At 47.1% G+C, this 20,607-nt stretch overlaps 1 protein-coding gene across 2 annotated transcripts in view; it reads left to right on the top strand.

Annotated features, from left to right (window-relative positions):
- Positions 1 to 20,607, top strand: part of TCERG1 (transcription elongation regulator 1) — a 1,289,229-nt gene that overhangs the window by 564,540 nt on the left and 704,082 nt on the right. For both annotated transcript variants that reach the window (XM_069652440.1, XM_069652439.1), the window contains one exon: positions 3,138 to 3,262. In XM_069652440.1, the coding sequence (XP_069508541.1) occupies positions 3,138 to 3,262 (125 nt within the window). The remainder of the gene's footprint in view (positions 1 to 3,137; positions 3,263 to 20,607) is intronic.

The raw sequence follows: 20,607 nt of genomic DNA, 5'->3' as shown, positions 1-20,607 counted from the left end.
TCACTATGTAGCCAGTTGCGAGGTGACTGTATGCAAAGCCATGCGGCTGTTAGGGATGATGGCTTCCTGCATTTACTTAGTCCCACGCGCACGTTTGCACATGTGCCCCATGCAAGAGTGGCTCAACAGCCATTGGTGTCAGGCCAGCGGACAATGGGACTATCTAGTGGTTGTATCGGCAGCCCTCGTTCTCGCTCTGCAGTGGTGATCGAGGGGAAAAACTCTTGAAGGGGAAAACCTTCACCACCCCAGCCGTAGAAGCCACTCTCATTACGGACGCATCTCTGACTGGGTGTTGGGCTCACCTCCTTCATCACTTGGCGCACAGCGTTTGGAACCAGCCGCAGCGTCCAACCACATCAACCTGTTGGTGGTGTTGACAGTGTTCAAGGCCCTAAAAGCTTTTCAGACACAACTTTAGGGGAAGACAGTACTGGTCCTCATGGACAGCACCACAGCCATGTATTACCTGAACAAACAGGGGGCCCACACTCTCCAGGGCTATCCAAACTGTTGCAGAACATTTGGAAGTGGGCTCTCAAACACGGGATGTTCCTCCTGTCTCAACACGTTCCAGGGGAACTCAATCTTCTGGCAGACATGCTCAGCAGAGACATCCCTCTACCCACAGAGTACGAATGGCAATTACACAAAGACATCGTCTCCAACGTCTTCGCGGAATGGGCTTCCCAGAGATCGACTTGTTCGCAATACTGGAGAATGCACAATGCCAAGATTACGTCTCCAGGTACCCCCAGAACCTCTCCAAGGAGAACGGTCTCTGGATAACATTATCAGAGAAATGTATCTACGCTTTTCCCCCAACTCCCCTACTCAACATCGAGCACAAGATGCGCTAGGAACCAGTCATTGTTATTCCGGTGGCACCTATGTGCGCCCACCAACCCTGGTTCTCCCATCTGATGGCGATGTCAATCTCTCCTCTGATGAAGCTACCTTGCCCATACAACATGCTCTCACAAGACAAGGGGGAGACAATCCATCTTTGCCCGCAAACTCTCAACTTAGCGGCCTTGCTCCTGAGGTCATACAGTTCGGGCACCTCCAACTTCCTCAGAGATGTATGGATATTCTTAGAGGCAACAAAGCCCAACACCAGAAATTGCTATTCCAGTAAATGGAAACGCTTCGTTATCTGGTGCCATTCTAAGAGCATCAATCCGTTTGACTGCTCACCTGCCCACACTGTTTAATACCTGACTCATCTACTGGTTAAGTCTGGTTTTTAATTCTCTGAAAGTCCACCGGGCTGCACTTTCAGCATACACTACGTCCCAAAAGGTGTTTTTGTGGAAGATCCCATTGACCAAGGCATTTATGCAAGGGGTTAAAAGATGTCATCCCCAGCTCCCGGATGTCACGTAAATGTGATATTAACTAGGCTAATGGGATCTCCCTTTGCACCTATGCATAAGGCTAACCTTAAGGCTCTCACTTACATGACTGCCTTTTTAATGGCAATCACTTAATTTAGTAGAGTCAGTGAATTACAGGCCTTTTCAGTTCAAGAACCATTTGTTACAATTCACAAAGATAAGTTGGTTTTGTGCACTCGGCCCAGGTTTGCACCTAAATTCATTTTAAAGTTCCATGTGAACCAATCAATTGAACTACCCACCTGCTTCCAGAATCCCACTTTATGTGGCAGAAAGAAGCCTACACACACTTGATGTGCTCAGGGCAGTCCTATATTATCTGGAAAAACCGAAACCACTAAGAAAGACAAATCACTTTTTCATTTCATTTGCGGCTGGTCGAGGAGGGGATCCTGTCTCTAAATCAGCCATCTCAAAGTGGACTGTAAACTGCATCACACTGTTGCCAAGAGCGATCTGCCCTTCAAGCCTAGAGCACACACTACTCTGGGCACAGGGGCTTCCACAGCATTAATTGCAAATGTCCCTCTTGAATCCATTTGCAAAGCAGCGACTTGGAGTTCTATTCACACCTTTACAAAACACTACTGGCTAGATACTCGCTCTAGGTCAGATTCTCAGGTGGGACAAGTGGTACTAAGACATCTCTTTACTACTGTTCCTTCTCACACCCCACCTCCAAGTCTGGGTACGGATTGCTGTTCTATGGACAGCATGTGACTCTAAGCAGATTCACAAGCATCAGAAGACATGCATTACTCACCGTAATAGCATTTGTGATCATTGTATCTGCTTAGATTCACATGCGCCCACCCTTCCTCCCCGTTCGGAGTAAAAGGAACATAGACGTCTATCTATTCTCTCTGTCTGTACTCACGTTAGTCATAAGGCTCCCTCATGGCAGAAAAAACACAACCAGAGGGACTGCAACGCTTGAGGGATCTTGGGTACACTACACGTCACGTTACGGATAGAGTTAAAAGAACGGCCGTGTGGACGTCCCCTTTCGATCCTCGAAAGACAAGATGCAATACTCTGCGATTACCACTAGATGTCGGACTATATGCACAGCATGTCAATCTAAGCAGATACAATCATCAGAAATGCTATTACGGTAAGTAATGCATTTCATATCAATTATGTGAAAGTGCTTCTTTGATTTGCATGTCTAACTAAGGTTCAGTGTACTTGACCTACAGCTCACATCTTTCTCTTGAGATCAGCCTGACTGCTGTGCCACTCTACCAGGGTCCGGAGTTAGTGCAGAATGTTCCTAAGAGTTGGGGGATTTACAAACCACTGGCATAGTTTACTAAAGTCTTACTACCGGTAGGACTTTAGGAAAACTCTCCTAACAGGACGTAAAACGGAAGTCTTTACATACCCATATAAAGTTCGAATAGGGTTCAAAACAAGCAAAAAGAATGGGTGTCCCATAGAAATCTATGGAGGGAAGTTGGAAAAATGTGACTTTGGCATGCATGTTTAAAGAATGTGCCAACTACTGGTAAGTATAAAAGGATCTGTCGACTTGCTTTTCATTTTCCTGATAGCAGTTATAGATATGTAGCTGACAAAGTTCATAATTCAATGAGAAGAAAATAAGAGTGGACTTGGTAGATGATTATCTTATGTACGTTATGTTAACTGGTACATAATTACAGCAAAACATGTTCTATAAGCATATACAGTACAGAATATCTGTTTTTCTCTGTTACTGACAAAAAGCTATCTTTTCAGAAAAAGTAGAAGAAAAGCCAAAATTGGAGCCTGTTGTGAAAACTGAGCCAATTGTTGAAGAGCCAAAGCCTATGGAGACAGATGATGAGGATCTCAAAGAAGAACCTCCAAAGGAGATAAAGGAGGTAAAAGACTGCACCCCAAATACTTGGTATTGTCCTTTTCATTTATCTTCTCGTGTGTGGGTTTGCATGCTTTGGAAGCTTGCCACTTTCCAGGAAATGGGATGGACTTTAGGTTAGAAAATTATGCAGGACATCTTCACCTCAAGGAGGGGTGGAGCTGTTGCCAACCAAAATCAAAAAACAAATCTGCCACACACTGCACCTGTTTGACTTCACTTGGACATGCTGACATTTCTTGAAATTCTTTGGAAGAAAAAATATTTGGAACCCATGAACACTGCTGGCCAGAAACGTGATCCACTTTGCAGGTTGCTCCCCATCCTATTGAGCAACATTCTGATGCACCTGTATTCACTCATTACGTCACAGGAGTGATCTTCAAACGTTTCATACCAGGCTCCTATTGTGGAAAATCTTTTGAAGTTTGGTCCCCTTGTCATAGAGGTTGTTGTGTCGGAGGCGGACAGAAAATCCCTTTGTAGACCACCTATTCATCGTCAGAGGGTGTAGTTGTGAGTAGTTAGCATGCCAAGAGACCAACAGCCCACACAGTCATACATACCTCTAACCCCTGATAATTGAAGGTGTGAAACTGAATGTTTAAGGTGATCCCTTGATTTTAATATAGGAATTTTGTTGGTAGAGTACGGTTATTCCAATAACAGTGACAATAACCATGACGAATAGTTCATTAGTCTGTGGTGGGAGCTTTTTGGCAGAGGCCTGCTCCTGCAGCCCCATGTGCCAAGTCTCTTGGTTACAGAGCGGTGTTCGATTGAGTGAGTGTAGGTCCCAACAAGACCCCACTCCCTTTAATATTGTGCAGCGTTCTGAGCCAAAAAGAAAGCCATACCTCTTAAAATGGTATATTGGCAGATCAGGCAGGCTTAATTCTAGGAAGAAGTAGACCGATTGTTAAAGGAGTTTTCCGTCTTCTTGAGGTAAGACTTCATAAAACTATCCAAATAGTATACAGGTCCCCAATTCTTAGTATCAGTCTAATCCTCATGGAACCTTGGTAGAGTGACCGAGCAGTCAGCCTTATCATAAGAAGATGTGAGCTGTAGTGAAGTACACTGAACAGTTAGTAAAGCAGAACAAAGAAACACTTATACCAATAAATGTATATAAAATACATATTGATTATATTTACACAAGGATTGTCATAAAATACTTAGATTATCAAACCAGTTTTGCTTGTAGATACTTTTCAAAGGCCACTGCTTAGTTTGTTGTTAATGGTTACAATTGTTAGAGTTTGACACTAATGATAGTTGTTAGGCAAGTTTGTATGTAGTAACCCTGTGGGAGACTACATCAGCCTTGTCCTCTTGTCAATAGGTAACCCACCCTTTGGTATAGGCCTGTACTACACAAGGTAGAAGTTGACTGAGCAGCCAGGCGTGTATCAAGAGGGGTCAATGTGAGTTGTAGGGTTGCAACATACAGTTTCACAGTGACACGTATTCAAAGAACACTTATACTCAAGGTTTCTTTATAAAATAATTATTAATTTGTCAGTTTTAAAATAAGCCTTCTTTACAAGGGAGCAATTGGCAACAATAAAAATACACTTCAAAATACACTCCTTCAGTTCAATAAAGTAATATTCCTACACCCTGAGTTGACTTCAATAGTTAGGACACTGTGGACATTAATATATCACTTTTCACACTTAAATGGTAATGCTGAAGTTATGGCAAAAATGATTAGGGAAGGAAACAATGGTTGACACGTTTCTCAAACAGGTAAGCACTTTAGAATCCCCCAATGTAATGTAGTTTAACCCTTTTCCAGCTATACAAGTAAAATATTCATGACACAAAGTCAGAGGGTAAGAAGAGTCTTCAGGGAGCCAGGACAGCCAATGTCATTTGAACCAAGTCTAGGGGATCTGAAGATTATCACAAAGGTCTTGCACACATTTAAAGAGTTTTGTCGTAGAGTTTTGTTGCTACACACAAGAGGTAAGTACCCCATAGGTCACAGTACCTTGAGTCTGAAGAAATGGTTCCAGCTGGCTTCTATTCCTGTTGTAGTTCCTGCAGATCCTGTTCTTCCTGGGCCTCAGTCGTGGGGACAAGAGGGAGGACATCTGGGGATTCCTGCACTATGGTTCGAAGGTCGGCGGCAGCAATGGGCGCAATTCAGATCCGCAGTACTTCACAGTTTCAGCTACTTGTAAATAGTACCACTGTGGTTCTTGGACACCTTGTGGGTTTTCCTTGGTTCTGGTGTCCAGCACTCTGTTGAGGTGGCTCAGGTTTGGTCAGCCCTGTTTCGAGGGAGCCCGGAGGATTTTCCTGGAGCTCGGGTCCGGCTTAAAGGGGATGCACTCGATTCTTGTATTTCTGTCCCCTGGCACTCTGTTCCTGTCGCAGTAGTGAAGTACAGCCAGCAGAGAGAGGGGTTCCAGTTGAGTTTGTCTTGGGGCTGATTGGTCCCAAAACCCAAAGGGAGAAGTCGTCCTTGGAGGGTTTCTCTAGTCGATTGGAAATTCAGAGATTCTGCAATGCAGCAGAGCTTCACTGCGCAAACCAACGGTCCAGGAGGTTACAGCATGTCTTCTTCGGTTTCTTCTTTGGTTCCTTCGTCCAGTGGTCGACTCTTCCTTCCTTGCAAAAGATCTCGCCTTTTATACAAGTCGTTCCCATTCATTTGCATCCTAGCTGTCACTCACACAGCAGGCTGGCTGTCCTCCAGGACAGCCAGCTGGCCAATCACCTTTTGGGTGCATTCCTGTAAATAAGGAGACTAAGCACAAGGAGTTTCGGGAACCTCCCTCTCTTCCTGCCCTGCCAGACACGCTGGAACCAGAGGCGGGTTTCACCAGTGAATCCTGCCAAAGACAAAATGAACAAAGGGACCAAACCTGGCTTGGCACGTAGAGTAATTCGCAAGAAGGACCTTTCCAACATGAAATGGCGAAAAAGGACGACCAGGGCCATGTGCACCCATGGGTGCAATACTGCAGCTGCGAGGGCAGCTGGCGGTAATAACGCACAATGGTAGGAAAGAGTAAACCACTGCCACCAGTCAATAAATGTAGAAAGGGTAACATAAAATGGTTGCATGAGAAGGTAGTCAAAGGGGATATTAAGTAACCCCTCCAGCACACTATCGAAGATGGTGTGTGCTGGGTCTACAAAGAAAAAAATTAAAGTCAATTTCACTTCACTACTCTTGGAAACAATAGTTTATCCAAGAGAAGGTATTTAAACCTGCACAGAAATCCAAAGGATTTCACTGCACTGAGGGTGCTGTGTGTGTCACAATGTAAAAAGATGCCAATGGAGTTTGTGGGACTCCAAACCCGAATGAGAAACAGAGTTCAAAATCAAATAAATATGCATGAGAGAGTGGGGAAAAGGTCTCTCTTACCAGGATAAAAAATTAAAAGTCCCGAAGTTCAGCAAAAAAGCTAGGGGTCTCTAAGGTAGAAGGGAATTAGCACATTTCTGAGAATTCTCCCTAACACTCGTACCGAGCCCCCTCATCCCACCCCCGCCACCCAAACTAAGCAACAGGAGGATTTAATCCACTCCTGGATGAATCTCCTAATCCAGTCAGTCATACTTTCTGGAGAGACATCAGCATTTTGGTGATGACACCCTGACCTGTGTTCTATGGTGAAATCAAAGCACTGGCGGCTGATTGACCATCTTAACAATTTCGGATTCTCCCCCTTCATCTGCATTAACCATCTCAAGGGTTGGTGGTCTGTTTGAATCACAAAAGTAGATCATACAAGTATGGTCTAAACTTCTTCAAAGACCACACAATGGCAAAACATTCTTTCAGTTGTTGCCCATCTTGTCTCACGGTCCTTCAGTTTCCTACTGAGTAAGCAGATGGGGTGTGCCCTGCCTTTCTCATCCAGCTGACTAAAAACTGCACCTATTCCTGTATTTGAAACATCCGTTTGTACAATAACGGATTGGTTGTATTCAGGAGCTCTCAAGACTGGAGTGCACAAATCATTCCATCTGAGCCTCTTGGGGAATTTGTGTGAGGAGATCACATTCAAGGGAGAAGCTATGGTCCCATTGTTCACTGAAGTTCCTATAGTAAACAGTGAGACCTAGAAAGGCTCTCACTTCGGTTTTAGTAGGGGTTGCCCAGTCTTGTACAGCTTTTACCTTGCTAGGCAATGGCCTTATTTCACCTCCTCCGACCTCCTGTCCAAGGTATACTACTTTGCTCTGACCAATTTGACATTTGTTAGCCTTTATGGTCCGATGGGCCTGTTCAAGAGCCTGCAAAACATATCCAAGGTGGTCAAGATGCTCTTCCCAAGTGGGGCTGAACACTGCAATGTCATCCAACTATGCATGCAGAAGTCCAACATCCCATTCAGAACTTGATTCACCATCATCTGCAATGTAGTGGGTACATTTTTTTTGTCCATAAGGCATATCCTTACACTGGTAGAGTCCTCCTGGGGTAGAAAATGCAGTTTTCTCCTTGGCATGGTCTGTCAGAGCTATTTACCAATAGCCTGATGTTAGGTCAAATGGACTGAGGAACTTGGCTGAACCAAGTTTGTCCACCAGCTCATATGTCCTAGGTGAAGGATGGGCATCAGTCGTGGTGACTGTATTGAGAGTTCTATAATCCACACATCTCAATTCCTTGGATCCTGCCTTTGGCAGTAGTACAACTGGACTAGCCCATGGCGTTGTGGATGGCTCTATTACCCCAGGATCAAGCATCTTCTTGACCTCTTCCTTTATGTGGGTTCTTACATGGTCTGACATTCTGTAACCCCTGCTTTTGACAGGGAGACAGTCACCAGTGAGTATATCATGCCGGCCCCAAGGGGTAAAGCCTGGTGTTAGTGAAAACAGGGAGGCAAACTGATTCAACAGAACATTGCACTCCTCCTGTTGTTGCAGAGTCAGATCAGAAGAGAGATTAACTCCTATTTTTCTATGTGAAGGTTGTCCCCTGAGAAGGTCAGGTAGAGGTTTACTCTCCTCCGCCTCTTGATCAGATGCTAAGAGCAAAGCTCCTAGTTCTGGTCTGGATACATATGCCTTTAGAGAGCATGAAAAACCTTAGGCGCCTCCTTGGGATTGCCCAAGCCAAGTAAGTAGTTGCCCTCTCCAAGTTTGCCCACAACCTTGAAGGGTCCATCCATTTGTCCTGTAAGGCCCTCTGCCTTGTAGGTACCATAACTAGAACAAGCTCGTCTTGAGTAAACTTCACCATGTTGGCCTTCTGGTCATGCAATGTTTGACCAGAGCCTATCCTGCTTTCAAGTTATCTGAAGCTTCTGCCATTTGTGCCATTCTCCTTTGGAGACCTAGCACATAGTCAGTGACTCCCTGCTTTGAGGGAAGGAGCACTCTCCACCCTTCCATGATTAGCGCCAATGGACGTTTAAACGAGTTACCATAAAGCAGCTCAAAGGGGCTGAAATCAACCCCTTCCTGAGGGACTTCTCTATAAGCAAAGAGAAGGCATGGCAGTAGAAGGTCCCACTTTCTTGAAAGGGCTTCCTCTAAGGCACCAATCATGCTCTGGTTTGGGGATGGTAGGCTGTTGATAACATGTAGGTCACTCCCGTTTTTCTACAAAGTCTGCATGTAGTGGGACATAACATTGGTCCCCCTCTCTGAGATGACCTCCTTAGGAAAACTAGCAGTAACAGTCTGCACAGGTATGGCTTCAGAATACCTGGTAGCATGGTCTACCACAACCAATATAAATTGGTTGCCTGAAGATGTGGGAGGGTAAAGGGGACCAACAATGTCAATCCCTAGCCTCTCAAAAGGATCTCCGACCACTGGGAGAGGCACCAAGGGTGCCACGTTCTTGGCTCCACTCTTGCCAGAAGTTTGACCAGTGTGACAGTTTCTACAGAAAGTATCTACATCAGACACCATCTTGGGCTAGTAGAAAATCAACGATATCCTCTCTTTTGTCTTCTTAAAACTTACCAGCCAGAGGGATCTCATGGCCTAACTGTAGAAACTGGGGTCTCACCACCTGGGGCACTACTAGTCTTCTGTAGTCTCCTGGGGTAGACTCAGTAGGCTCACTGTAAAGGAGGCCATCCTCCCAGTACAACCTGTGCTGCCCTGGCTCTTGCCCTTCCAGCTGGCAAGCTGCCTGTTGGCGAAGTCCTTCAAGAGTAGGACACTTTGACCTCTGCTGGAGTCTTCCCCTGAGGGGTCAGCAAAGCAAAGTCTGCAGCTCAGGATGGTCTTTAGGATCTAGATCTCCAACATAGGGAAGGGCTTGTTTCAGACCCGTTTCACCAGTAGCTGATTTCACCACTGGTCCTTCCACTTAGCCTCAGCTGGTGGCGGAATCACAGGGTGTGATCCTGGGCTGTCCTCCCGGGATGCCTGTGTCCTTTGAACAGGTGTGATACTTTTCTTCTTTCCTGAGGCCTTGGGTTTCCCCTTAGTCTCTTTCTTTGGCTTGGAATTAGAAGGGTGTCCTTCCTGTGGACTGGGAGTTATAGGTATCTAACTGTCCACTCAGAGTCATCTAAATGGTCCTCTCTGGCCAATCTAGTTTGCTACTGCTTCCTTTTAGTGGGAGGCCTGGGGGTGCTAAGAGTCTGTCATTCCCCAACAGAACTCTCCCAGGCACCTCATTTTATACACTGGCCGGTATTCTTAGTCATATTATTGCACTGGATCAGAGCTGACAGTATTGTAAACATCTGGATTGGGCCTCCTGCAAGTTTAGTGGGACCTTTGGGTGCCTTAGCAACATCCTCGGGCTTGACAAAACTTTCATCCACCACTAATGCTGGCCCCAGTGTCTCTAATGGCAGGGGCCTCCTGACAATTTACTGTACTGTCCTCATATTCTTTTGTGTTATCTGGCATTGAATTGTACACACCCACATTCTGCTGTTCCCACAGACCCAGGGCACTAAAACACTGGCTGAGACTCCAACGGGGTCTTCAGCCAATAGTTGTTACCATTTGCCATATGAACTTTTCCCCTCTGGGATGAAGGCTAAGTGGGCAGTGTGGACCCCTGAAGGTCCACCCTTAGATCTGGGATCCCCTTTCACATGGTCAGTTGACCCACACAAATAACATTTACCAAATGTTCTTTGGAATGGGGTCTTCTACTGACCTCCCTCTGGTTTAACACCAGAGGTTTCACTAGACTTACCTAGTTTCCACATCCTTTTTGTGAGTGGCCCCAGAATCCTTGAGTGGCCCTGTTGGCAACCCACAGGTCAGCAGCCTTTGCTAACTTTTTGGGATCAATCTCTTTTGAGGCAGCTAAGTGCCGTCCCAGCTCAGGAGGGCATGCATCAAGAATAGATTCTAACAAACAGATTTCTCACTCCTTCAAAGGTGTTCACTCTGTAACCCTCAACCCAACCATCTAAGTTTTTCAAACATTCACACTCCCAGTTAGCCCAAGGGGTACCATTAGTCTTTCTGAGGGTACTGGGAAGGAGTTTTCCCAAATCTGGCTATCAAAGGCAGCTTCAGATTCTCATACTATTGTCTTTCAAGTTAACCCACCTCCATTACAGCATCAATTGCAGCCTGGGGAAGCCTAGACAAAAGCCAAGGAATCGACTGATTCGCTCCAAGACCCTGAATCCCATGATTGTTTTCAAAGGCACCCAACCAATCCAAAATATAAAGTTTCACATCATATATATTCACTGCTTCTTTAGGCAGGTGAGGCCTCTTGGGACTGGAAGACCTAGAGGACTTTGGGAGGGAAACATTTTCAAGAGACAATCTTTTCATTTCAAGAGCAGGTTGCATTTCCAATTCCCTGAGTTTGATGTCCTAATGTTTGGCTTCAGCTTCAGCTTGAGCTTGCAACCTTTTGAATTCCAATTCAGATCTTATTGTTTCAAGAGGCACATATTCTGGACTCCGTGTTGGACCTTGTGGGGTCCCAGTGGATATTGCTTGAGCAGTCTGTGGCAAAGAGGGGCTCCTATTCTGGGACACCTCTAGCTCCTCTGAATGTTGTAAGACATTAAAGTTAGACTCTGAACTATCATCCTCATTTTCTATTTCCACATTTCTTGGGTTAATAGGTGTTGAAGGACTACTACCCAAACTTTGGTGGTTCAACCTTGTAATCAACTCATTTTTCTTTCCTTTTACAGTAAGATTCCTGACTTTACACATTTCTTTCAATTGATCTACTTTTAAAATTATCAGGGCTTCCTGACTGAAGTTATCCATATTTGGCATGGTACTATTGCTGTTCTGATGGAGCTTAGCCTTGTGGGGGTTTAGTTGAACACAAGCAAAGCAAAATACTCAATGTAACAACTCTACAATAGATCGTCACCGCCTGCCACCAGTGTTAGGCGAGATTGTATGTATTACCCTGTGGGAGACTTCACCAGCATTGTCCTTTTGGTAATAGTTAACCCAACCTTTGGTATAAGCAGGTACTACCCAAGTTGGTAGTGTTACAGAGCAACCACGGGGTCAATGTGAGCTGTAGGGTTGCAACATAGTTTCAGTGACAAGTATCCAAATAACTCTTATACTCAAGGTTTCTTGATTAACAAACATCAGAAACATAATTATTTAATCTGCTTAGAATCACATGCTGTGCATAGGTCCGACATCCAGTGGTCACTGCGGAGTATTGCATTTTGTTTTTCGTAGTCGAAAAGGGACGTCGACAAGGCGTGTCTGAAATACTATTCCTATAGTGACGTGCGTTGTACCCACAATCCCTCACGCGTCGAGGTCCCTCAGATTGTTTTTTTCCGCCCAGCTACTGGTCGCCTTTACGCGGAGCTCCTCGAGAGACATTGCAGATTCCATCTCCTAGAGCTTTGGTCGATTTCCTATTTAATATATAACATATCGAACCCTCCATCGACGCAGTTGTGAAGCTGTCTCCGCCGAGCAAGATCTTCGACGGAGGGGACGAGCGGAGGAGATCCTTCGGCGTTGCCGAACACGTGGCCTAGCCTCGCAGGCCAAATACAGTAGGGAGAGTGGGGTCGTGGGACATCTCTGGTTATTTTCTGAGAATGCCTTTCCTTTTCCCCTTCCTTTTCCTTGGGGTCGTTATCACGATTTATTGCCTCGGCTATGGAGAGGACACCCTTTAGGTTTTGCCCACTTTGCAAGGGCAAGTTTACTTGGAAGGACAAGCATTCACGGGGTAACCGCTGCTTGCCCCTCGATCACAAAGAGGAGGGTTGCACGGCTTGTCGGCTTCTTAAGCCAAAGACTCTAAAAGACCGTAGGGTCAAGGGGTGGGCGGCCTACGCTATGTCGAAGGCCGATTCTTCACCCGCCGCTGCTACCACCGACAGTGACGAGGAACGTGATGACACGACCTCCGCTACGGAAGTCGTAGACCCCTCTAAAGAGCGCTCGCGCTCTTCGTCGTCTGTCCCCGGCCCCGACGGGCTCGGCTCACGCCCTGCTTATGGGGATGAACACCCCGGCGACACTGACGCACATGATACCACACATAAGCACACAACCCATGGCTCTTCTTCGTCAAAGACGAAGAAAGCATCAGCGCCCAAGGTTCCACCGGCGGCCTCCGCGGACCGTTCAGGTTCGAAGCCCCTCCCGCAGCCGCGACCAGCGACTGGGCTTTCGGCAAATAAGGGAGCCGCCCCCAAACCATCGGCCGGCGCGCACCGGCAGAGAGCGCACGCCGCAGTAGAACGATCGACACCCGTAACGTCGAAACCACAGCCCTCCGCTGACAAACGAGTCGCAGAGAACTTGGCGAGGATCGTTGTAGCCGACGCCCAGAAGCGTACGCCGAAAGACACGTCGAGCGCTACGCAGAGGTCGAAAGACACGCCGAAAAAGCCCAAAGAAAGACAGGGGCTACCCCCTTCAGTCGGGGGGACCCCCAGCATACCAGAAGGCTTTTCGGAAGGCGACGGGACACTTTCCTCGACGTTATGGGAGAGGTCGAGCCGTTTTCAGCTAGATGACACTAATTTTCCCCCGCTAGACCGCTCAGGGGTACCCCATGAAACCATGGAAAGGCGCTCCATCTCTGCATGGAGAGAATGGAGAGGTTTATGAAGACCCAGAACCCTCCCACTCCCAAGAGAACAAGAGAAGGGCCTCAGGAGGACCCCAGGGCCAAATATCCGAGACTAGTCAATCCCCAGCAGGACACAGCCTCAGACTTCCATAATGTGTATGACCTCACTGGTGAGGAACAATACTTGGAGGAGGAGGATGAATTTGTGGACGATGAAGAGGGACAGAACCAGGAGGAAGGTCTGGAAGACAGCCCAGACATGGTAGGAGAAGGCTTCGGAGAAAATCCAGAAGAAGGACCTTCTCATCCCTGGCAATCCCCATCAGTATATTCGGACACTGATGTCCTGAACCTAAATCCTCTTGACAATTCACCTGTTAGAAACACGTCTCCCATTGACGATCAGCCCACATTCAATCCCCTGTTGCGCAGAGCAGCAGCACATTTCGAACTGGGCACTGGGGAGATCTCTCCTGAAATAGACTTTGTGGAAAGAGTAATTAAGGAGAAACCCCCAGTCAGCCAGACCATTCCCCTCCTCGCTTCAGTGAAGAGAAGAATCATCCCTTCGCTATCCACACCTGCACTAATCGGAGGAGTTAATCCAAGAATTGAAAAACTTTTCACTCCTTCACCCTCAGACCCGCTGTACATCAGGGGCCATTCCATTCCGGATTCCCTTGTAGTAACTAATACATGGAAGAGGGCAGGGGTGCCGCTGTCCACCAGCGAGGCACCACCTGACAAAGAGGGCAAGAGGTTATATGCCCTTGCAAAGAGAGTCACATCCTCGGCTGCCTTTTCGGCAAGAATTGCGAACAGCAATTCTTTGCTAGCTAGCTACGTGGACGTGCAGTGGGCCAAACTGCGCAAAGACGCAGAAGAAGCGCCGGAACCACTACGTACACGCCTGCTATCAACTATTGGCGAAGGAACCCAGGTCAACCAGAGTATTGGAAAGAACTCTCTGGATGCTGCAGAGACAGCGGGACGTTCCCTGGTTCAGGGAATACTCCTAAAACGCCATGTATGGCTGCGCAACTCAGGGTTCAAACCGGAGACACAGGCGTCTTTAATAAATAAATCTGTTGAAGACTCAAACCTCTTTGGGAAAGCGGTGGATGAGGCTCTGGAGATGGCTAAAAAAAGAGTTTGATACTATCAAAACTCTTGACGAGATCTCTAAGCCCACTACCAGACGCGGCTATGGCAACAAACGCTTTTTTCATGGCCAACGCCAACAGCAGAATCGGCAGCAACAGTACCCTGCCACCAATTACCAGACCAATAGTGGGCAGTACAGCCAAAGAGGCCAGCGCCGGGGCAAAGGGAGAGGTCGGGGGTCCACCCCCAGAGGCTCCCAAGCCCCTAACAACACCAAGTGACGCGAAGATTCGCGTCCCCTCCCATGCAACACCGGTCGGGGGCCGGATAACATCCTTTCTTCCAGCATGGGAGGGAATAACGTCAGACTGCTGGGTACTTTCCACCGTAGCCCACGGATACTGCATCGAATTCAACAGTTCCCCAACATACAGACCCCCGAGGAGACGACGCATGACACCGGAACACCTTGCCATCCTTCTCCAAGAAGTACAACTACTGCTGGAAAAAGGAGCCATAGAGGTCGTGCCTCTATCTCAGGTAACAGAAGGTATTTATTCAGTGTACTTCCTTGTACCCAAAAAGGATCTAACCATGCGCCCTGTATTAGATCTGCGCCCAGCGAACAAGTTTATCAAACCCCAGAAGTTTCGTATGGTGACCTTACAGGAAGTGATCCCACTGCTATCACAGGGAGATTACATGACAACATTGGACATGAAAGATGCATACTTTCATATTTTAATGTTGCCAGCGCACAGAAGTTAACTCAGGTTCATGATAGAGGGCAAACACTACCAGTTCAGAGTGCTACCCTTTGGCATAGCATCAGTACCAAGGGTATTCACGAAGGTACTGGCAGTGGCAGCGGCCCACCTGCGCAGGTTGTCCATCCCAGTTTACCCTTACCTCGACGACTGGCTCATAAAAGGGGATGCTTACGAAACATGCTTCTCCAATACCCAAAAGACTGTAGACCTTTTGTTCCAGTTGGGCTTCTCCATCAACGAAAAGAAGTCCAGCCTAGACCACAGCCAAATCAAACAATTCCTAGGGGCTCTAATTCAAACAACGGACGGCCTCGTCTTCCCCTCCAACGAGAGGGTCCAAAACATGCTGTTTCAGATCCCTCAATATGTGACCGGTCGAGAGGTGACGGTACGCAAAGCAATGCGCTTGCTAGGCATGATGGCGTTGTGTATTTATTTGGTACCTAACGCGCGCCTGCGCATGCGCCCTATGCAAGAGTGGCTCAACAGCCAGTGGTATCAGGCCAGCGGACTACGGGACGATCTAGTGGTGGTCTCGCAGGCCTTGGTTCTCTCGCTACGGTGGTGGACAAAGGAAAACCTGGAAAGAGGGAAACCCTTTGCCACCCCCGCGGCGGAAGCCACTCTGACCACAGACGCATCCCTCACAGGATGGGGGGCTCACCTATCCCATCAGACTGCTCACGGAGTGTGGACTCCGAACGTAGCATCCAAACACATAAATCTACTGGAGCTACTAGCTGTGTTCAAGGCGCTAAAAGCCTTCCAGGAACACCTACAAGTCAAGACTGTGTTGGTCCTTACAGACAGCACCACAGCCATGTACTACATCAACAAGCAGGGGGGCACCCACACTCCAGGACTGTCCAAACTGGCACAAAATATATGGAAGTGGGCTCTCAAACAAAACATGTTCCTACTGTCACAACATGTACCAGGGGAACTCAATCTGCTGGCAGACAAACTCAGCAGAGATTTCCCCCTGCCCGAAGAGTACGAATGGCGACTGCACGAAGACATAGTCTTCGACGTCTTCACACAATGGGGATTCCCAGAAATAGACCTATTCGCAACCCTGGAGAACTCACAATGCCTAAGTTACGCCTCCAGGTACCCCCAGAACCAATCCAAGGGGAACGGTCTGTCGATGCAATGGTCAGGGAAATTTGTTTACGCTTTTCGCCCGACTCCCCTTCTCAACAAGGTGGTGCACAAGATGCACCAGGAACAAGTGACCATGATACTGGTGGCCCCAATGTGGGCCCGACAGCCATGGTTCGCTCACTTGATGGAGATGTCTCTATCTCCCCCAGTGAAACTCCCCTGCCCGTACAACATGCTGTCACAAGACAAGGGCAGGACTCTGCATCCATGCAGAACATGAACTTAGCAGCTTGGCTCCTGAGATCATAGAATTCGGACATCTACAGCTCCCGCAGAGATGCATGGACATCCTCAGGGAAGCCAGAAAACCTAACACTCGCCACTGCTATTCTAGCAAGTGGAAGAGATTTGTCATCTGGTGCAGAGGAAAAAGCATCAACCCGATTGACTGCTCTCCCACACATATTGTTCTATACCTGACCCACTTATTGGATTCAGGTCTAGTGTTGTGGTGGAAGATCCCTGTTATAAAGGCCTTCATGGAGGGAGTAAAGAGAATACACCCCCCGATAGCTGACCTAGCTCCCGGATGGGACCTTAACGTGGTACTTACCAGACTCATGGGCTCACCTTTTGAACTCATGCACAAAGCATCTCTTAAAGACCTCACTCTTAAGACTGCTTTTTTAATAGCTATCACCTCCATCAGGAGAGTAAGTGAACTACAGGCTCTTTCTGTTCTAGACCCCTTTGTTACAGTTCACAGATAAGGTGGTTCTACGCACGCACCCAAGGTTTGCTCCGAAATTCATCTCGAAATTCCACGTAAACCAGTCTATAGAACTGCCAACGTTCTTTCAAAATCCTTCCAACTTGGGAGAAAAAACTCTGCACACACTAGATGTGTGCAGAGCGGTCATGTTCTACATGGAAAGAACCAGACCACTGAGGAAGACTAATCAGTTCTTCGTCTCGGTGGCAGCAGGAAGAGAAGGGGATGCAGTTTCAAAGTCCACTATTTCTAGATGGATTGTTCAATGCATCACTCTCTGCTATACTCTTGCTAAGAGAGAACTGCCCTTTAAGCCAAGAGCACACTACTCGAGGCACGGTGGCGTCCATAGCATTCATTGTAAACGTTCCCCTTGAGTCCATCTGCAAAGCGGCTACCTGGAGTTCTGTGCACACCTTTACAAAACACTACTGTCTAGATGCACACTCGAGATCTGACTCCCAGGTGGGACAGGCAGTATTAAGACATCTTTTCTCTACTGTTCCTTCTCATAACCCACCGCCAACTCCGGGTACTGCTCGCTAGTCTATGCACAGCATGTGATTCTAAGCAGATTAACAAACATCAGAAGACAATGCATTACTTACCGTAAAAGCATTTCTGATGGTTGTATCTGCTTAGATTCACATGCGCCCACCCTTCCTCCCCGCTCGGATGGAAGGAAGATAGACTTCCTTTTATATCTCTCTTTTCTGTACACACTCACGTCTAGAAGGCTCCCTCAGGGCAGAAAAATATAAACAGAGGGACCTCGACGCGTGAGGGATTGTGGGTACAACACACGTCACGATAGGGATAGTATTTCAGACATGCCTTGTCGACGTCCCTTTTCGACTACGAAAAACAAAATGCAATACTCCGCAGTGACCACTGGATGTCGTACCTATGCACAGCATGTGAATCTAAGCAGATACAACCATCAGAAATGCTTTTACAGTAAGTAATGCATTGTCATTAATTTAAACATGTTGAATAAGCCTTCTTTAGAAGGGAGCAAATATGTAACATTTAAATATACTTCAAAATACACACATGCAGTTTCTATAAATCAGTAGATACCCTTTGGAGATAGCAGACAGACACTTCCTACACCCTGAGGCGACTTCAATAGTTAGGACACTGTGAACATTGATATATCACTGGTATATTTAAAGCAATACTGAGTTTGATGTCAAAAAGGAAACTGTTAGGGAAGGAAACTATGGTTAACACGTTTCTCTAACAGGTAAGCACTTTTGAACCCCTCCAACGCAATGTAATTAACCCTTTCCCAGCTACTTTTTCGGAGGGACAGATCAAAAACACAGTCAGAGGTTAGAAAAGTCTTCAGGGAGCCAGGACAACCAATGTCAATTGAGCAAAGTCTAGGGGAGCTGAGGTTATTAAAACATCTTGCACAATGTTAGAGTTTTGTAGAAAAAGAAATCACTGTTGGGGCCACAAGCTGGGAGGCTTGTGAAGAGCAAAGCTGAAAGCAACTCTGCAAAAGGCAGCACATGCAAGTCTCAAATGAGAGCAAGCAAGCTACACAACACAAGCTAAGTACCCCCTTAGTTCACAGTACCTTTGGTCTGAAAAAATTGGTTCCAGCTGGCTTCTGTTCCTGTTGTAGTTCCTGCAGATCCTGTTGTTCCTGGGCCTCAGTCGGGAGGACGTCTGGGGACTCCTGCACTACGATACTAAGGTCGGTGGCAGAAAAGGGCAAAGTTCAGATCAGCAGCACTTTGAGGTTTCTGCTTCTTGCGAATAGCACCACGGCGTTTCTTGGACACCTTGTTGACTTTCCTTTCTTCTGGGGTCCAGCACTCTGTTGAGGTGGCTCAGGCTTGGTCAGCCCTGCTTCGAGGGAGTCCGGAGGATCTTCCTGGAGCTCGGGTCCGGCTTAAAAACGATGCACTCGATTCTGGTGTTCCTGTCCCCTGGCACTCGGCTTGTGCAGCAGCAATGAAAGTACAGCCAGCCTCTCTCTAGAGGATTTCCAGTCGAGTTCGTCTTGGGGTCGATTGGTCCTACCAACCCAAGGAGAGAGGTCGTCCTTTGGAGGGCTTCACTAATCAAGGTGAATTCAGAGCTTCGGCACTGGAGCAGGGCTTCACCGGGCAAACCAACGGTCCAGGAGTTGCAGCAACCTTCTCTTCCAAGTTCTTCTTTGGATTCCTTCGTCCAGTGGTCGACTCTGCCTTCCTTGCAAAAGACCCTGCCTTTTATGCAAGTATCTCCCATTCATTTGCAGCTACTCACACAGCAGGGTGACTGTCCTCCAATGACAGCCAGCCGGCCAATCACCTTTTGGGTGCATTCCTGTAACCAGAGAGACTAAGCAGAGGGAGTTTCGGACACCTCCCTTGCTTCCTTCCCTGCCAGACAAACTGCAGCCAGAGGTGGGCTTCAGCAGTGAACCCTGCCAAAGACAAAACAAACAAAGGTACCAAACCTGGTTTGGCACGCAGAGTAAATCTCAAGAAGGACCTTTACAACAAGAAATGGTGAAAAAAGACTGGGGCCATTTTGACAAAATGGGCACCCTTGGGTGCTGTACTGCAGCTGCAGCACACAGTAAAAACACACAATGTTATGAAAAAGTAAACCACTGCCACCAGCCATTAATTGTAGAAAGGGTAACATAACAATGTTGCATGAGAAAGTAGACAAAGGGCATACTAAGTAACCCCTCAAGCACTCTGTGCTGGATCTACAAAGTTCAAAAAGGTAAGTAAAGTCAATTTCACTTTACTGTTCTTGGAAACAGTAGTTTAACCAACACAAGGTACCTTTGGGAAATCTGAAATACTTCCCTGTGCCACTGCACTGAAGGTGCTATGTGTCACAATTTAAAAAGATGATGCCTATGGAGTTTGTCAGACTCCAAAACCAAAAACCGTGTTCAAATTAAAGAAAATACATAAGAGAGTGGCGAAAAAGGTTTTGCTCTCTCCAGGATAAAAATGAAAAGTCCTGAAGTCCAGCAAAAGAGCTGGAGGTCTCTAGGGTAGACTGGAAGTAGCACATTTCAGAGATTTCTCCCTCACACTTCTCATCTTGCAAGCTATTTAAGCCGAAAACCCCCAAGGAGCGCCTAACAAAGCGGTGGGCGCCAAACTCCATGAAGGCAGAGTCAGCCGCGGGACTCTTCAAGTTAGATCCCAAAGTCCAGGTCAGCCGAGTCTCCGATTTGAAGCTTGAAGACCTAACTGGGGAATTCTCTGGCTCCCGCGCGTATGCACAGCCTCGAAATGCAGTCACGGGGCACTGCTATGAGGAAGGTGAAGTTAAGGAATCAGAACTGGGCCAGAGAAGACACAAGAGTCCAGAAATGTGACAAATATTTCAATTTATTGCAATAGGGATTGAGAAGCAGGTATGTCATGACTTCCAAAGCTCGCTCTCTCTCTCCCTCTCAGTAACAGGTCTGTCATGGGGGTTTTAAGCCCCAGTGACATCCCAAACCAAAAGATGCATTCTAAACCTTCTGGTGAGACGGGATTGGGTGAGCAGTGTGAATAGATATACCTTGTATATGGAAAAGGTGATCTAATTGGTCCAACCATATCGGATAGCTCCGCCTGGGACCATCTACAAAATGTTGTAAGTGA

Source organism: Ambystoma mexicanum, chromosome 3p (genome assembly GCF_040938575.1).
Source record: "Ambystoma mexicanum isolate Mex_15411 chromosome 3p, UKY_AmexF1_1, whole genome shotgun sequence".
Lineage (NCBI taxonomy): Eukaryota > Metazoa > Chordata > Amphibia > Caudata > Ambystomatidae > Ambystoma > Ambystoma mexicanum.
The sequence above is the reverse complement of the archived record's forward strand: the minus strand, read 5'-3'. Positions and strand labels throughout refer to the sequence as shown.